Raw genomic sequence first — 19,740 nt, 5'->3', positions numbered from 1 at the left:
TTTATCCCAGGTGCATCCGGTTTCCATTGATCATCCTTGAGATGTTTCTACAACGTGACTGGAGTCCACCTGTGGTAAATTCAATTGATTGGACATGATTTGGAAAGACACACACCTGTCTACATAAGGTCCCACAGTTGACAGTGCATGTCAGAGCAAAACCCAAGCCATGAGGTCGAAGGAATTGTCCTTAGAGCACCGAGACAGGATTGTGTTGAGGCACTGATCTGAGGAAGGGTACCAAAAAATGTCTGCAGCATTGAAGGTCCCCAAGAACACAGTGGCCTCCATCATTCATAAATGGAAGAAGTTTGGAACCACCAAGAATCTTCCTAGAGCTGTACGCCCGGCCAAACTGAGCAACCGGGGGAGAAGGGCCTTGGTCAGGGAGGTGACCAAGAACCCGATGGTCACTGACAGAGCTCCAGAGTCCCTCTGTGGAGATGGGAGAACCATGCAGAAGGACAACCATCTTTTCAGCACTCCACCAATCAGGCCTTTGTGGTAGAGTTGCCCGACAGAAGCCACTCCTAAGTAAAAAGACACATGACAGCCCGCTTGGAGTTTGCCAAAAGGCACCTACAGGACTCTAACCATGAGAAACATGATTCTCTGGTCTGATGAAACCAAGATTGAACTCTTTGGCCTGAATGTCAATTAGCTTTGGTCTCGTCTGGAGGAAACTTGGCATCATCCCTATGGTGAAGCATGATGATGGCAGCATCATTCTGTGATGCTTTTCAGCGGCAGGAACTGGGAGACTAGTCAGGATCGAAGGAAAGATGAACACAGCACAGAGAGAGAGATCCTTGATGAAAACCTGCTCCAGAGCGCTCAGGACAACGACCCTAAGCCCACAGCCAAGACAATGCAGGAGTGGCTTCGGGACAAGTTTCTGAATGTCCTTGAGTGGCCCAGCCAGAGCCCAGACTTGAACCCGATCGAACATTACTGGAGACTTGCATTGACGCTCCCCATCCAACCTGACAGAGCTTGAGAGGATCTACAGAGAAGAATGGGAGAAACTCCCCAAATACAGGTGTGCCAAGCTTGTAGTGTCATACCCAAGAAGACTCGAGGCTGTAATCATTGCAAAAGGTGGTTCAACAAGGTACTGAGTAAAGGGTCTGAATACTTACTGAAATGTGTTATTTCAATTTTTGTTTTTTTATATACATTTGCAAACATTCTAAAAACCTGTTTTTGCTTTGTCATTATTGGGTATTGTGTGTAGATTGTTGAGGGAAAAAAAACAATTTGATAAATTTTAGAGTAAAGCTGTAACGTAACAAAATGTGGAAAAGGTAAAGGGGTCTGAATAATTTCCAAATGCACTGTATGCATTGTACCTTTGTTTCTGTTGGACAGGCTGCTGTCTGAGGGCCATGTACTGCATGTCCTCCTGCAGTCTGTTGAGAGGAGAGTCCGGCTTCAGCCGGATCCCATAGTAGTGGTATTTCGAGTTCCCTCTGCAACACACACACACACACACACACACACACACACACACACACACACACACACACACACACACACACACACACACACACACACGCACACACACACGCGCACACGCGCACACACGCGCACACACGCACACACGCACACAGAAAGAGAGAGACAGACAGGAATGAACAGACAGCTAACAGTTCTCAGTGTTTTCCCTATATTAATTTAGCAGCCAAAAAATACTTTAATGTGTTTATACATTTTTTTTCAAAACATGCTGTAATACCAAACAGGAAATCATAATGAAGACAACCAAGGAAAAAGTAAGGGACAAGGCTAAACTGAAGGCGTCAGAGGAGAGTTAGGGAGAGCAGAACTGGGGGACTTGAGATGCAGTGACAGGATAGAGGAGAAGGGGGTGCAAGGTGCAGGGGGGGTTATCAGAACGTGTCTGTCCTCTCAGTAGCTCACCTTGTGCCGAGGCGTCGCGTGCGTAGCCCCATGAAGATGGAGCGGATGAGTTTCCCGAAGGAAGCGGCGTTGACCGGGTCCAATTTCTGCTCCTGGCAGTGGCGCAAGTAGTGGTTGTAGAGGGTGGAGCGAGGCAGACTCACCCCCTCCGCAGTCTCATAGTTATCCAGTAGCCATTGCAGCTGTGGGGGAGAGAAGATATGCTGTCAATTACACACATGTATGTCACTACACCTCTCTGTAATCCACAGCAGATGCATGTTTCACCACCCACTTGTCTGTAAATACAAACACCCCCTTCCCTAGCTTTAAAAGCACAATTAACTAAAGCAGCGGAAAATAAAAATTGGAGCATAGGAAGCACCCCCACCACCATAGAGAGAAAGAGAGGGAGGCAAAGAGAGAGTTCTGGAGGTACTAGAGAGTGAGAACAGCTATACAGGCCAGGCAGGCGAGGCGTTTAGAGTGGCGACTTACATGGCTGTTGAGCAGCGAGCTTCTCTGACTGGATAAACCTTCAGTCTTTTGGAGCGTCTCAATCGCCATTTCAATCTGATAGACCAAGGAGCAAAAAATAGAAGGAAAAACAAAAACAACAAAGGAAAAAGTTGCACTAGAATACTGACACAGTACTGACACACATAGAAAATCAGAAAAATCCAGAACAGCTCCGAAAGCAAGCGTCACCCAAACTAGTGCCAAAAGCCCAGCATAGCAAAGTCAGTTTAAACTTAAATTCCTTTGAATTACATTTCCCATTGTCTTAATGAAGCAGAGTGCTAACAGAAAGTCAAGAGGCACAAAGCCTAGTGGTTAGAGCGTTGGGCTAGTAAACGAAAGGTTGTTGGATCAAATCCCGGAACTGACAAGGTAAAAATCTGTTGTTCTGCCCCTGAACAACGTAGTTAACCCACTGTTCCCCGGTAGGCCGTCATTGTAAATAAGAATTTGTTCTTAACTGACTTGCATAGTTACATAAATAAACAAGCGCCACAGTAATCAGAAGCTGTGAAACTACAATTTTCAGCCACCAGAGGAGAGCACAGATCCACTGAGGTAGACCTCACTGCGCATGTTGGAGGAGACCAATTTTTTCAAGTCCTTTCAAAGTGTGTTGTATTATAGTTCTAAAAATTGTCAGACTTGCGACTCCATGTTGACTGCACGAACTTTACAATAATGATGTGATCAAAGGTCATGAAGCTTTTGATGAAGTCGCTGCAGTTGCTTCTCACCTGCATTGTGGGACGGACTGTGTCAACCAATCATTAGGGTGTTTTTGTTGGACCCGTCTCAAAATACCCATCTGCCAAGTAAAATAGTCGATTTACATGATAGTACGATACATTGTAGCTGGTTCCATCAGATAACCTGGCACACGTTAGCACTTTGCCCTATGCTAACCTCACCAGATGACTGTGATGATTTCCTGGAACAAGTTCTACATCAGCCAATTACAAATGTTGAGGTGATGGAGGTGAACAAATGCTTTTCCATAACAGCGTCCTTAATAACAAAGTCAAGCACTCTCGTTATCATCCTACAGATGGCAGTATTGCAGTAATAGTGTTAAGTTATTTTGAAGAACCCACATTTGCAAGCATCCACACTAGAGGAAAGTTTGATGTTTATCGTTCTACAGCACACCTGTCAATCAACTGATCAACACATCCTACTGCACGCTGTAGGCCTACTAATAAGGTGGTAACAAGATCATTCCGTGCTTTCAGGGTGTCTTCATTGTCAAAGTGACAACTGCATATAATACTATGAAAAATAACTTTTAAAAAACGGTATTTAAATGTATTAACTCAAAAGCACGTCTTTTACATCGCCAGCACATATTTTACAGCATGTCACTGCTTGCCTCGTTGCTCAAGTGTTTCTCCTTGATTGTGTAAGGCGTGGATAGAAAGATGAGCTGAACAACCTCTCTCCTCAACGATTAATATTTCAACTTACTGCTAGCTTAGCACAGAACATGACAACCCAGGAACAAACCTTCCCCCATGCAGGTCAACTATTCCATAGGGCAGCCTCGGCTTCCAGGCTGTGAGGTGAAAGCCTAGTAGAGGATACCCGTAGCGATTACGCCCTCGCCTGGCGAGGAGACACTTTCTACAATTGTAACCTAAAACTTGTCGTTTACCTTACAGTTGATGCAAATGACAAAAATGAAATGGTATGTTCTGTTAGTCATTCCAATCACGTGTTTTCACCAGAGAAGCTTTTCCCCAAACAGCCTATTACAAGCACAGTTATAACGAAACAACCTAAAACAACCTAAAATCACTCACTTCACATGGCTTGGAGGGGTGGCATAAATGTAGAACTACATATTAGACCTACACTAATTGTGGTAGTGTTTTGTGCCGGCAAAACCTTGTAAATGAAGGTTACGAATATATTTTATGAGGAGCTTCTTGTTGGAGTCCCTCTTCCAGACGACACATAAGCTACTGGCAGTGCTACATAAATAATATTTGCTAATATAGGCTATATTACATAGACGTGTAGGCTACACTTACATGTACAATGTTTTATATGCGTTTTTATAATCATCTACTTTGTCACATATGCGTTATTTGACTCGAGGACCAACAATGGAGCGATTTTACCCTCAAACAAAAATCTTGCCATCTCTGGGCTTACTGCCTTAGTGGATCACGCCAAAAATTAATGATAGCAGTAAGGGTAAATTACAGCTACACTATATATACACACAAATCTATGTGGAGACCCCTTCAAATTGGTGGATTGCTGACATGTGTATACTAGAACATGACAGGTGTATAGAATCGAGCACACAGCCATGCAATCTCCTTAGGAAACATTGGCAGTAGAATGACCTTACTGAAGAGCTCAGTGACTTTCAACGTGGAACTGTCATAGGATGCCATCTTTCCAACAAGTCAGTTTGTAAAATTTCTACCTTGCTAGAGCTGCCCCAGTCAAAGGTAAGTGCTGTGAAATGTCTAGGAGCAAAAACGGCTCAGTTGCAAAGTGGTAGGCCACACAAGCTCAAAGAATGGTACTGCCGAGTGCTGAAGTGTGTAAAAATTGTTTGTCCTCAGTTGCAACTCACTACCGCGTTCCAAACTGCCTCTGGAAGCAATGTCAGCAAAATAACTGTTTGTCTGGAGCTTCATGAAATGGGTTTCCCTGGACAAGCAGCCAAACACAAGCCTAAGATCACCATGCGCAATGCCAAGCGTCGGCTGGAGTGGTGTAAAGCTTGCCGTCACTGGACTCTGGAGCAGTGGAAACGCGTTCTCAGGAGTGATGAATCACGCTTCACCATCTGGCAGTCCGACAGACAAATCTGGGTTTGACGGATGCCAGGAGAACGCTACCTGCCCCAATGCATAGTGCTAACTGTAAAGTTTGGTAGAGGAGGAATAATGGTCTGGGGCTGTTTTTCATGGTTTTGGCTAGGCCCCTTAGCTCCCTATTTCAGCATGACAATGCCCCCATGCACAAAGCGAGGTCCATACAGAAATGGTTTGTCGAGATCGGAGTGGAAGAACCTGACTGGCCTGCACAGACGTTGACCTCAACCCCATCGAACACCTTTGGGATGAATTGGAACACCGACTGCGAGCCAGGCCTAATCGCACAACATCAGTGCCCGACCTCACTAACGCTATTGTTGCTGAATGGAAGCAAGTCCCGGCAGAAATGTTCCAACATCTAGTGGAAAGCCTTCCCAGAAGAGTGGAGGCTGTTATAACAGCAAAGGCGAGACTGACTCCATATTAATACCGATGATTTTAGAATGAGATGTTCGACGAGCAGCTGTCCACATACTTTTGGTCATGTAGGGTATTTGACAAGACCGCGAGCGTCAGAGTTTTAAAAAACTAACAATTTGTGAATATACAACGTACATGTTGTACAATCCTCCTACATCTTTATTGCTGTGAAAGCACATGAATGCGTGACAAATATATGCGAAAACGTGAACATTTTGTCTAACGTTAGTACTAATAGCTAGTAGCCTAGTCAAGGATGCCTCAATGCAATATTGGCCCAAAACATTTTGTTACAGACCAATGGAACAAAAGTGAATCTTGAATTTTAAGGTTTAAAATATCCCTCTGGTGGCCAGGGTTGATTTTAAGAAATGCCATTAGTTGGTGGATATAAAGTCTAAGGTCTTTGACAGGAAATAATCCCGGTCATCTGTTGAGGTTAGCATAGGGCTAACGTGTGCCAGATTATCTGATGGGACTAGCTACAATGTAGCGTTGTATCAAAATCGACGATTTTAACTGTCTGATGAACAGTTTTAGACTAAGAAATTGTTTACATTTAAACGGTTTCTAATGTTCGCAAGTATTGCCCCGTTATGTTTTCAGTTTGTGAGTGTGTGATATGGGGGTATAAAGTTTTGTGACATTTATACAGAAATACGTTTAGAAATAATAGCAGCTTTGTTGACACTGCCATGTTGGTCTGAGCCTTGCTGTTGGAAAACCACTACAGTATCCGACCTTCGGCTGTCGAAGATGAAACTCCTGACTTCACTCGCCGACTTCACTCTACAGTAGTCTTCGTTACGCTTACTGCTCAAACACACCCATTGTGTTTTGTCTTAAAAGCTTCACGACACAGTAAAGCAGTACTAACAAATATTATTTAATATTTATTTTAATCTTTAGTTAAAACACAGCACGAGAGGAAATTCCAATTCACAGCACTGGAAGGGTAGATACCTATAGAAAGTACTAGCTGAGAAGACCACAGGACAGAGGGAGACTTGACAAAATAACACATTCTCAGACACTGACATAAAGTAGCTAAGCGGTACTATAGTTACTCAAGAAAGGCTTCAGATATGCATTATGACAGGCAGGAGAGAGTGACCTGACAGACAGACAGACAGACTGACTGACAGGACGAGAAGAGTAAGTAAAGGGGGGCCGTACACTCACAGTGGACGGGGAGGCTCGGGTAGTCTGGGTGGCTGGGTGGGGGGCAGAGTTGTCCATGGAGTTGCCCCCGATGAGGTAGGCTCCAGAGCTGCTGATGATCTGCCCCCCGGCCAGACCCATGGTCAGACCCCCGTTCCCCCCTCCATTGTTGGCCATGCCATGGGACGACACCACTGTAGACACCTCGGACGAGCTGCCCTGCGTATCAAAGTAGCTCCCTCCACTGTTCTGGCTGTACACCTGGGGCTCGGAGTACGAGTACGTCCGTCTGGACAAAAACAATGGAGGGAAAAGTTAGGAATTTCCCCCCCCCCCCAAGAGTAATAGGTCAGGATAATTTCCTTTTACATAAAGGCAAGTTTGAATGGTGCTAGAGTGCCTATTTGATGTGAATTAGCGGTGCCATTCTGAGCCTTCACGGGAAGGCAATATTCCTGTGTTAATGAAAGTGGAGTTTCCATAGTTACACAAATCACCTGAGGAGTCGCCGTGCCGACAGAGATTTGTGTGATTGTCGTTTTCCTCTGCAGTGACTCAGACCATTACCTTGGCCTCTGATATAATGACACCCTTCAGTGCCTTGACACAACAGGTGTTGTGGACCAGAAATATATTCTCTCTGTCAGACCTTTATATACATTCCCCTACATATAAATTTGGGACAGTGATGTTAAAACTTTCAAATGTGGCTCTATACTCCATTTTGGATTTGAGATCAAATGTTTCATATGAAGCGACAGTACAGCATGTCACCTTTAACTTGAGGGTATTTTCATACATATCTGTTTCATCGTTAAGAAATAAATGCACTTTATGCATCTAGTCCTCCCATTTGAGGGTGTCATAAGTATTTGGACAAATTCATTTATAATGTATTACATTTCGTCAAAAGTTTAGTATTTGGTCTAGGGTTGTCACGATACCCGAATTTTGACTTCCATACGGATACCAGTTTTAGTATAACAATACTCGATACCATCACAATACTCAATACGCAAAAAAAAGTCAAAGAAAGGCACTTGATACAGATAGATCTTTTGAGTTCAATATCATTACATTTGAAATGTTATATGTCCATTTTTTTCAGAGACAGCCATGTATATGGGGCGGCAGCGTAGCCTAGTGGTTAGAGCGTTGGACTAGTAACCGGAAGGTTGCAAGTTCAAATCCCCGAGCTGACAAGGTACAAATCTGTCGTTCTGCCCCTGAACAGGCAGTTAACCCACTGTTCCTAGGCCGTCATTGAAAATAAGAATTTGTTCTTAACTGACTTGCCTAGTTAAATAAAGGTAAAAAAAAATAAAAAAATAAAAAAAATATGCATTCATGAATTTGCCTTTGTTTTTACCAATCTGACTACGTAACAACATAATAGTGTCCTGGTGTCCTGACTCTCTGAGGTCATTAAAGATCCCATGGCACTTATCGTAAGAGTAGGGGTGTTAACCCCGGTGTCCTGGCTAAATTCCCAATCTGGCCCTCAAACCATCATGGTCACCTAATAATCCCCAGTTTACAATTGGCTCATTCATCCCCCTCCTCTCCCCTGTAACTATTCCCCAGGTCGTTGCTGCAAATGAGAACGTGTTCTCAGTCAACTTACCTGGTAAAATAACGGTAAAAAAAATAAATAAAAAATAAAATAAATAAATAAAATAGTAATAATTTATTTGAATGGTAAATCTCTATTGATGAACTGGGTAAATCAAGATATAATCAAGCCTAGGCCTATTCCTAATACAGGGAAATGCATATTCAATAGGAGTGTGTGCATGCATTGAGATATTGAGCTTGATTTGGCAGCTTTCATGGGGAGAAGGAAGGAGAAAAACTATTCGTTTCCCTTCCATTTGGGACTTCTTTTATTATACGGCTGAACAGGATTTGCATAAACGAAGCAATCTCTTATTTTATAAAAGTGGGCGCTGTCTCTTTAAGACCCAGTAAAGAAGTAATTCACACACACAGTCAGTTGCTCTGAACTGAATGAATAAAGTTTGTGGTGACAATCAGCATATTTTGCATTATGGTTTGCACATTATCACAAAGAAGTACTAGGGTAGTAAATTGATGTTAGCTTCAGCTGTAAGCTAGCAAGAAAAGTTAGCATACAAAACTGGAAGCTAATAGTTTCTTCTTGCATTGTAAAGCATTCTAGTCTGTAACGGACATAGTTTTGCAAACAGTAATGAACAGTTTCAACATTGTGTTGAAACTGTGTGTTAGCTTCTATGCAGCGTGAGTGGGAAGCTAATGTTACGCAGCCCAGATCCCAGTGAGTGCAGTGGTTCAGGCTAGAGCTAGCAATGAGTACTTGGAGCAGGCACAGTGCACTCGTGCTATAAAAGAGACATTGACTCGCTGATAGACATACTTGATCCTCTCTCAGTCAGTAGACGAAGTGAGACACATTTGACAGAAGTACTGAAAGAAACAAACATTTGAGTACCAAACTGTTTTTCAGGTTCTAGTATCAGAAAGGTACAGAAGTTTCGGTATACCATGCAGCACTAATTTGGTCCCATATTCCTAGCACGCAATGACTACATCAAGCTTGTGACTACAAATTTGTTGGATTCATTTGCGGTTCATGTTGGTTATGTTTTGGATTATGTTATGCCAAATAGAAATGAATGGTAAATAATGTATTGCGTCATATGTGATAATTATGCCTCTAACTTTTTCGCTCATTAGTCAGGATTCATTCATGATTATCCGTAATGGTAGCATCCACATTAATGTAGACGTGTTCAGAAACATATTATATAATTATTGACAATAAAAGTGACTCCAAAATAAGACAATATGTTATTTACCATTCATTTCTATTGGGCACAACACAATCCAAAACACAACATAAACAAACTGCAAATGAATCCAACAAGTTTGTAGAGTCACAAGCTTGACGCAGTGTTTGTGTGCTAGGAATATGGGACCAAATACTAAACTTGACAAAATGAAATACATTATAAGTGAATTTGTCCACATACTTTTAAATGGGGGGCCAAGATACATAAAGTGCTTTCATTTCTAAAGGGTGAAACAGATATGTAATAAAATAACCTCAAATAAAAAGGTGACATTCTGTACTTGTATATAATCCAAAGAACAGAAATCGGACAGCACTCCGGGAAATAAACTTAAATTGACATATTTTTAGTGCAGTAATAAAAACGTAAATTTAAGTTTATTTAACAGAATGCTGTCCTATTGTCTGTTCTCTCGCCTCATAAAACATTTGATCTCAAATCCAAAGCCAAATTAAAAGTGTCACTGTCCAAATAAATGTGTAGAGGAGTGCATAAGACTTATACTGAAACTCTGGAGAAATACCAGGTTATGGAGGAAAGTTTAAGACACCAGAATGATTCTTGTTGACAAATCATCTGAACGGTAAGAAATAACCCCTGCCCCTTTCTCATGTACTCTTCTGGTGTGTAGTGAGTCTATTTCTATACCCAATAGAACTGTGGAGGGGACAAGCAGCTGGTACTAACACACTGTTAACAGACTCAAATAGTAAGTGGGTGTGTGCTCAGCTCACTTGTTCTGTCCTGAAGTGAGACTGTGTTGAGCTGGCTTGTTAGCCAGGCCTTGCCCATCCCTAAGCCCCTCCATCAGAGACTGCTGTCGGTCGATTTGTGACTGTGTGTCACTCACTATGGGACAGCCCCAACCTGTGGAGTGTGTACATAACCTTGTCCCCCGAGCCAAGGAGTACGCAGCACTTATTCATACTCCTGATCATCTCCAGGTGACTGCACACAATCACACAGTACTTCACTGTGCTGTTACATACGCCCTCCGCGCCCGCCATGTGTGTGTGGCAGAACTACTGCTGTGAAGTGACTTTACCTGTTGCCGTTGACTACAGATAAGACGTGAAAGCCACTGTGTAGTGCCACTGCAGAGTGAGTGACAAAGGCAGCGGTGGTTGAGGAACACTAAACACTCACATGGTTCCGTTGGTGTAGACGCCACTGTTCTCCTCCACGTACTGCACCTGTGCTGGGTATACATGCTGAACCTGTTGAACAGTCTGGGTCTGCAACGGTAGGGCAACAAGTTAGAAACGACACACAGACACACACACACACACACACACACACACACACACACACACACACACACACACACACACACACACACACACACACACACACACACACACACACACACACACACACACAGAGCCCGTTTACCTGCTGCTGGACAGGCACCTGAGAGGTCACCTGCTGGGCGGAGCCTGCGGGCTGCACAGACACGGCGGTCTGGAGAGGGACAGTGGAGGCGGAGTCAGCGCCTGCCTCAGGGGTCTGCATGGCGCCTGCAGGAGAGAGAGGACACATTGGTCAACTGGGTACCACCAGAGCCATCGATGGAGGGGAGCACATTGATAGACGGACTATAGAGAACCACAAGCTCTTCTCTGGCCTGGCGCCAAAGTGGCAGAACAAAGTCCACTGCAAAGAACTCCACAAGCAACCTTTGTCTCAATTTGGTTTGCATGCACAGTACCAGGACAATTTAAGTGCTAACTAAGGTGTATCTGGGTCTGGGAGTATAAAATCAATATCACTCACAGAGACATAAATTCTAGATTATATCTACTGTACCCAGGTTGACTAATGAACAGGGGCTGTAGAGGAGCGGGTCGAGAGTTTCAAGTTCCTTGGTGTTCACATCACCAACAAACTATCATGGTCCAAACACTCCAAGACAGTCGTGAAGATGGTACGACAAAACCTTTTCCCCCACAGGAGACTGAAAAGATTTGGCATGGGTCCCCAGATCCTCAAAAAGTTCAACAGCTGCACCATCGAGAGCATCCGAACCGGTTGCATCCCTGCCTAGTATGGAAACTGCGCGGCATCTGACCGTAAGGCGCTACAGAGGGTAGTGCGTATGGCCCAGTACATCACTGGAGCCAAGCTTCCTACCATCCAGGACCTACAGTTGAAGTCGGAAGTTTACATTCACTTAGGTTGGAGTCATTAAAACACGTTTTTCAACCACTCCACAAATGTATTGCTGACAAACTATAGTTTTGGTAAGTCGGTTAGGACATCTACTTTGTGCATGACACAAGTAATTTTCCCAACAATTGTTTACAGACAGATTATTTCACTTATAATTCACTGTATCACAATTCCAGTGGGTCAGAAGTTTACATACACTAAGTTGACTGTGCCTTTAAATAGCTTGGAAAATTCCATAAAATGATGTCATGGCTTTAGAAACTTCTGATAGGCTAATTGACATCATTTGAGTCAATTGGAGGTGTACTTGTAGATGTATTTCAGCTTGACATCATGGGAAAATCGAAAGAAATCAGCCAAACAATTGTAGACCTCCACAAGTCTGGTTCATCCTTGGGAGCAATTTCCAAATGCCTGACGGTACCAGGTTCATCTGTACAAACAATAGTACGCAAGTATAAACACCATGGGACCAAGCAGCCATTATACCGCTCAGGAAGGAGACGCGTTCTGTCTCCTAGAGATGAACGTACCTTGGTGCGAAAAGTGCAAATCAATCCCAGAACAACAGCAAAAGGACCTTGTGAAGATGCTGGATGAAACAGGTACAAAAGTATCTATATCCACAGTAAAACGAGTCCTATGTTGACATAACCTGAAAGGCCACTCAGCAAGGAAGTTGCCACTGCTCCAAAACCGCCATAAAAAAGCCAGACTACAGTTTGCAACTGCACATGGAGACAAAGATCGTACTTTTTGTCCTCTGATGAAACAAAAATAAAATCTTTAATGACCATCATTATGTTTGGAGGAAAAAGGGGGAGGCTTGCAAGCCGAAGAACACCATCCCAACCAGGTGGCAGCGTCATGTTGTGGGGGGGCTTTGCTGCAAGAGGGACTGGTGCACTTCACAAAATAAATGGCATCATGAGGATGGAAAATTATGTGGATATATTAAAGCAAAATCTCAAGAATTCAGTCAGGAAGTTAAAGCTTGGTCGTAAATGGGTCTTCCAAATGGACAACGACCCCAGGCATACTTCCAAAGTTGTGGCAAAATAGCTTAAGGACAAAAAAATCAAGGTATTGGAGTGGCCATTACAAAGCCCTGACCTCAATCCTATAGAAGATTTGTGGCAGAACTGAAAAAGCGTGTGCAAGCAAGGAGGCCTACAAACCTGACTCAGTTACACCAGCTCTGCCAGGAGGAATGGGCCAAACTTCACCCAACTTATTGTGGGAAGCTTGTGGAAGGCTACCCAAAATGTTTGACCCAAATTAAATAGCTTTGAAGGCAATGTTACCAAATACTAATTGAGTGTATGTAAACTTCTGACCCACTGGGAATGTGATGAAAGAAATAAAAGCTGAAATAAATAATGCTCTCTACTATTATTCTGACATTTCACATTCTTAAAATAAAGTGGTGATCCTAACTGACCTAAGACAGGGAATTTTTACTAGGACTAAATGTCAGGAATTGTGAAAAACTGAGTTTAAATATATTTGGCTAAGGTGTATGTAAACTTCTGACTTCAACTCTATGTACTAGGCGGTGTTAGAGGAAAGCCCATTAAATTGTCAAAGACTCCAGTCACCCAAGTTATGGACTGTTCTCTCTGCTACCACACGGCAAGCAGTACCGGAGCGCCAAGTCTAGGACCAAAAGGCTCCTTAACAGCTTCTACCCCCAAGCCTTAAGACTGCTGAACAATTAATCAAAATGGCCACCTGGACTATTTACATTGACACGCCCCCCCCCCCCTTTGTCTTCACACTGCTGCTACTCGCTGTTTATTATCTATGCATAGTCACTTTACCTCTACCTACATGCACAAAATAACTCTACTAACCTGCACATTGACTTGTATATAGACTCATTATTGTTATTTTTATTGTGTTACTTTTTTTTATTTTACTATTTGTACTTTAGTTTATTTAGTAAATATTTTCTTAACCACTTTCTTGAACTCATTGTTGGTTAACGGCTTGTAAGTAAGCATTTCATGGTAAGGTCTACACCTGTTGTATTCGGCGCACGTGACAAAAAAAAAGTGATTTGATTAGATTATTTGGTTCCTGGGAAGACGAAGTACGCTTCTCTCAACCAATCATCTATGCGCAACATGTACTAATATGGTCATAATACCATATCATCATTATTCTTTGGTATAATTGGAATAAGAATACTGACTCTGTGTGTACAATAACTGTCCATTTGAGAGTCAGTGCTTAAGCAACTCATCACATTGACTGCACCGATGTAATTCTGACTGCTGTGCTGCTAGAACAGGCAGCTGTGGCCAGCAGTACTGAATGTACTCAAGGTAGTGTATGAGTCAGTGGTCCGAGCAGAGAGCTCGTCTCCTGTCTCCGTGTTCACAGCAATAAAAAAACAGTTAATATTTAACAGCCCTAATGAGCTTATCTTTCTCCCTCTGCTCTCACAAATCTGTTCCCTTCACATCTTCCAACGATTTTTATCATTCAGACATTCGTTGATTAATTCTTGCCAAACACATTTAGGCTAATTTTGTGAAAATGTGGTCGTATTTGTCAAACCGCGGTTTTTACTTTGTTCTCACACCTCAGCATTGGAACACATGCATAGGTGTCCAAAAATGCAGCTGGTGTCAGAGATTTAGAATCCATCTTTATTGGCTAACGACCCAACCCTGAACACACAGAGCTACGGTGAGATGAGGACTTGGGCAGAGGGAGACATTCACAGTAAAGCAGCATGTAGGCTAATCATAGAACAGCCACCTCTCCTCCTCCTGCTCTGTCCTCTGCGGTGACCCCCCCCCCCCCCTCCCCCTCCCCCTCCCACACTCCCCCTCATCTGCTTAACTTAGTTTCCATGACCAAGCCTCTCCTGGTTAATTAACCTGTCTCCTAAGAGCCCTGGATCTCTCCGGGGTCTGCCTGTCCTCCTCCACCTCCTTCTCTCCACCCTACTACTCCTCCTCTTCATCTTTAGTGATATACCAGAGGTTGTGTTCAGATGCATTTCTCCCTTCATAATGCATGATAGTACAGCACAGTATAGTGCATGATAGTACAGCACAGTATAGTGCATGATAGTACAGCACAGTATAGTGCATGATAGTACAGTACAGTATAGTGCATGATAGTACAGCACAGTATAGTGCATGATAGTACAGCACAGTATAGTGCATGATAGTACAGCACAGTATAGTGCATGATAGTACAGCACAGTATAGTGCATGATAGTACAGCACAGTATAGTGCATGATAGTACAGCACAGTATAGTGCATGATAGTACAGCACAGTATAGTGCATGATAGTACAGCACAGTATAGTGCATGATAGTACAGCACAGTATAGTGCATGCACAGGGTGTCAATCAGCGTAGTTTCCTTTTAACTCAGGAGGCTGCATTGGATTGAATAGTATTTTCTTCCATCCTGTATTGGTAAAACACTAAAACAGTTGAGCACTGATTCAGACAGGTGGTTCTCCCTGCTGTTCACAGAAAGAACCAGAGACCAGTCAGTCAGACCATTCCGCTCCTGTTCTGCCACCAGTCAGGACTTTCAAACTGAAACCTCTCAGTTGAAGGAACATAGCCTATACTTTGATGGTGCAGCAGGGGTTTTAGAAAAGTGTTCCCCTTGTTTCTATACCCATCAGTATGTGCTGTGATTTGTTGATTCAACTCAACCGACGTGACAAAAAATACATTCCATTGAATGAGCCACATCAGTTACTTGAATGAACATTCTACATTACCATTGAAATGATTGCATCCCAATACGAGGCAGCCATTGAGAGTGTATCCATGAGTTCACCAGTCAAATACTGTAGATGCGGTAAAGGAGTCAATGGAACGCAGATAGTTCCATTGAGCAGATTGGCTCACATTCAACTGATCTGACAAAGTGGATATTCGTCAAATCCGTCATGATTTATGTATTGTAACAGGCGCACAATTTTTATATATTGAGATTTTTTTCTCCGCATAACATGTAGAACTTCAACAAGTCTATTTTCAGGTTTAGAAGAAGTGACTGCTAAAAATGCCAAATGTATAAGCTGGTTAGCAACGGTGGTGGAAGTCAGTCGTTTTGAACTGTAATGCAGTTGATTAGTAATGATGACATGAACATGTGTTGGGGTTGACATCCATACAAGCATTATACTCAGATTGTTACCTCAACATAGTGTGAAATACACATGTAAACAATAGCCTAAATGTAGCCTCATTTTGCTGGAGGGCATTGAGGAGACTAAGGATCTTTCCCCCACCGCCCTTTCCTCCACGCGTTTCCATGGCAATTCCATTGTTTTGGTCGGGTTCGATTGACCTCTTTACCAAGCCTCTTCTATATACCCAGTTGGTATTAGGTAGAACTTCGCGACCCATCCCGCCTGTGGGAAAACAACCTGTGGTTACCTAATGCAGTTCTTGTTGTCTGCTTGTTTTAGTCGATTACAAAACTACATTCTGTGATCGTGCTCCCTAGCGTTCTCACTACTTACAAAAACGTAATATTGTAAGGCTTTCCTCGTGCCCCTTTTCATGACGATGCTAGCAGCCACTTGAGTGAGTGCTAGCTACCGACCGTAACATTAAACTTGCCAAGACTAACAACACAAACAAACGGACTATACAGCTGCAAGTAGTGAGGGGAGTTACAAACGGACTGTACTAAACAAGCTATGTCTTACCTGTGATTGAATGTTTCCCACACACATATCTACAGTACGTGTAGACTCATCGGACACTGCATCCCCCACACAGAGCTCTGCTCACAGGCTCTATTTCCCTACGAGGGAGCATTGCGAACCAGAGGTCATGATTTGTGACAAGGTTACATGTACATTAACTAACACAGCAGCTTTTCGGCATGTTTTGTTATTTCTGTATAACAAAAAAATGTATGACGAAGTTACCTCTTTTACAATTGGAGCCAATAGAAAATAATGTTGGTTTCCCCCAATTTGTTTGCGTGAATACCGACTGGGACTATCAACTCTATTTCTATGAGTGCTGCTGCTGCAGGCATGCGAGCGTCACCTAGGCAACCGAAGACTCGTTTGCTACAACAATTTGCTTGAGCAACAAAGTTTCTTCGCATTGTTAAGAGTCCATGTTACCTCAAAAATGGACTCAGCCTTACAAATGCCTGGCCATCCAGTCTTCAGTTCTTTTATAACCATCAGTTACGTGGTTATACGGTAAACTGTGCCAGTCTTGGTGCCAGGGAGATGCTGCTGACATGGCAGTCAAGTGATCCATTCAGAGGTTGTCATGCTTTCTCTGTTAGATCTCTACAGGTACCATTTGTCTTCTGCTCCATGCACTCTGCAGTAGGAGAGCTAAAGTGCAAGGCCCTATAGGCCTCTACTACACAAAATCCACCTGCTCCCTGCAGCCTGCCCCTGATGATTAGGAGATGAGGAGAGGAGGGACTTTCTGGATGTAAACAGGGCACCTACCCCACTCCTGCCGCAGCACCCCCCACCCCTTCAGCCTGCTCTCGCTCCCCTGTGGCCCACTTAAGCGCTGTGCTCAACTGAACAACTGCAAGCTCTACAAGCCCACGCAGGAACAAAGGCCAGAGAGGAGGGCAGCACTCGCCTTGCCTCTCCTTCACCCTCCCCCGGGTCCTTCCTCCCCATTTGACTGACAGCTGGGGAAATAGGGGGAACAGGACTTATTACATCAGACGATCAGAACGAGATCTATAATGTTATCTCATCACATCACCCACAGTCAATAAAGGGGTAACTTTAATGGCATGATCAAAACCAAATATGTTTAAAGTCTAAAATGCGGTTAAAATGCCTGGGATATCCATTGTGAGCATGAGACTTTAGGTTGAGGACAATCCACTTGCTACCAAAGTATTGATGAATGTCCAGGAACAACATGCTTTAGAGAGGAGTTGTAACACTGTGAAAGAAACACAACCCCAAAGAAAGAGGCACGTCTCCTTTGTATTGATCTCATTTCCTTCCCATCTCCATCATGTTAGACCTGTGGCCATGTTAGGCTGGCAGTGATAAAAACACTGTCTGAAGCTGCAGCATTAACCCATTTCCTTTACAACTATGGAACAGGGTTGAGGTTAGTGATAAAGTACACCTTGCAATGTAAAAACAGTGTACACAGGCTGCTGTCCGTGCAAATAACACAGCAAAAGCCCCAGTTAATGCTGCTAAGCCATGAAAATTGATGGATGAATAATCAAATGAATCAGTGGCTCTTTAAGTGATTGGAAATGGAACACGATCCAGGGAACAGGTGGCATGGTTCTATTTTTGCCCACCCAACACCTGACTTCAGGTAAGTGGTAATGTGATCTGATAACTAGCCATTTCTGACATCCTGTCCTCTGTCCACAGAGGTGTGTATGCCATTATTGCCTTAGAATAGGCTATAGGCCTAGGCCAGGGATGGGCATCTTTGATGGGGGTGGGGGCCACAAAAAAGCTGCAGTGGCTCGCGGGTCTACATACCCACATCCATACATGCGGCGCTAGCCTTTTACGGGCCATAAGGAATTTTTTGTTGGGGGGCTTCCCCCAACTTGGGAGCAAAACATTTTAGTGGCCCCCCCTCTTGACAGCAAAGTGACGTTTTAGAGTTCATTTCCTGCCATTCTCCACATATTTCCATGGGGATTAGAGAAAATGTTACCGTTTTAATGCAGGTTTGCTGCAATTCTACACATTTTGCCTTGGGGTGGAGCGAATATTTGCAGTTCTTAATATGACATCTGAGTGAGAGTGCCTAACAAAATCAATGGGGGCCCGGGTCAGTAATTTGACCATGCTTACTACAAGTTAAGATAGCTGGCTGCTAGACTAATATACCAATCTAATTTTTTTTGATATGTTCTAATTTGAGTGACTGTCAGTGACCGACAAGATAAAAACTGCTGATACACAACATTTAAAAATTGCACCTTGTATATTCTACTATTCTAACTCTCAACTGAGTCCTAAAAATAAATAAATAAATAAATAAATAAATATAAATGACACACAAAATCAGTCAAAAGTTTGGACAGACCTACACATTCAAGGGATTTTCTTTATTTGTACTATTTTCTACATTGTAGAATAATAGTGAAGACATCAAAACTATGAAATAACACACATGGAATCATGTAGTAAACAAAACAAAGTGTTAAATAGCAACGGGTGGCTATTTGAAGAATCTCAAATATTTGCTTAACACTTTTTTGGTTACCTCATGATTCCATATGTGTTATTTCATAGTTTTGATGTCTTAGTACAAACAAAGATAAACCCTTGAAAGAGTAGGTGTTCTAAAACTTTTAACCGGTAGTGTATACACAAATACATTTGTGTGTGTGTGGGGGGGGTAATTTATCCATGGGCCTACAAAAGGGGGGCCACCAGTTATCCATCCCTGGCCTAGGCACTATTTTTTACAATGCAAAACAACAATAGTGTCAATAGACAGACCTTCAAATGCTCACGGTTTAGAACTGGAGTCCTCATATCACAGAAATAACTTATTTTAACTAAAATCAAGCTGTGCAAATAATCATTAAGCTAATTAATTTCAGTTAAATTCATTAGCTTATTTTCCAGATGTTGCCAGTCTGTTCCATCGCATTTGGGATTGCTATGTGTCTTATCGCATCATGGTCCTCACAAATTCAGTGGAATATGGAGTGACAGATTGAAACGACTTTATTGTGAGATGCTACCCATATAAACTTGCAGTAACCATGGAAATTGTAATATCTAGCCTAATTGCAAGCTTGGTGGGCCTATAGCCTATCTACATATATACCAGTCATTTCTTGGCATGTTTGTCAGGGAAAGACTTAGGGTGGCCCAAAAACAATTAGCCTAGGTGGTCAGGAGTCCCACTAAGACCCACTGTGCACCTGTCCCCCCTTCC

The 19,740-nt window shown here is 43.0% G+C and overlaps 1 protein-coding gene across 2 annotated transcripts in view; it reads right to left on the bottom strand.

Moving 5' to 3' along the window:
- Positions 1-19,740, bottom strand: part of LOC129818653 (transcription factor RFX3-like) — a 59,175-nt gene that overhangs the window by 24,502 nt on the left and 14,933 nt on the right. The window contains exons 2-7 of one of the 2 annotated variants that reach the window (XM_055874761.1): positions 11,057-11,181; positions 10,811-10,899; positions 6,849-7,122; positions 2,398-2,472; positions 1,921-2,102; positions 1,350-1,469 (exon numbers count right to left, since the gene is read on the bottom strand). In XM_055874761.1, the coding sequence (XP_055730736.1) occupies positions 1,350-1,469; positions 1,921-2,102; positions 2,398-2,472; positions 6,849-7,122; positions 10,811-10,899; positions 11,057-11,176 (860 nt within the window). In that variant the 5' untranslated portion in view covers positions 11,177-11,181. The remainder of the gene's footprint in view (positions 1-1,349; positions 1,470-1,920; positions 2,103-2,397; positions 2,473-6,848; positions 7,123-10,810; positions 10,900-11,056; positions 11,182-19,740) is intronic. The other variant, XM_055874762.1, reaches the window with a different exon arrangement.

Source organism: Salvelinus fontinalis, chromosome 21 (genome assembly GCF_029448725.1).
Source record: "Salvelinus fontinalis isolate EN_2023a chromosome 21, ASM2944872v1, whole genome shotgun sequence".
NCBI classification, from domain to species: Eukaryota; Metazoa; Chordata; class Actinopteri; order Salmoniformes; family Salmonidae; genus Salvelinus; species Salvelinus fontinalis.
This window is presented reverse-complemented; position numbering and strand designations above follow the sequence as displayed.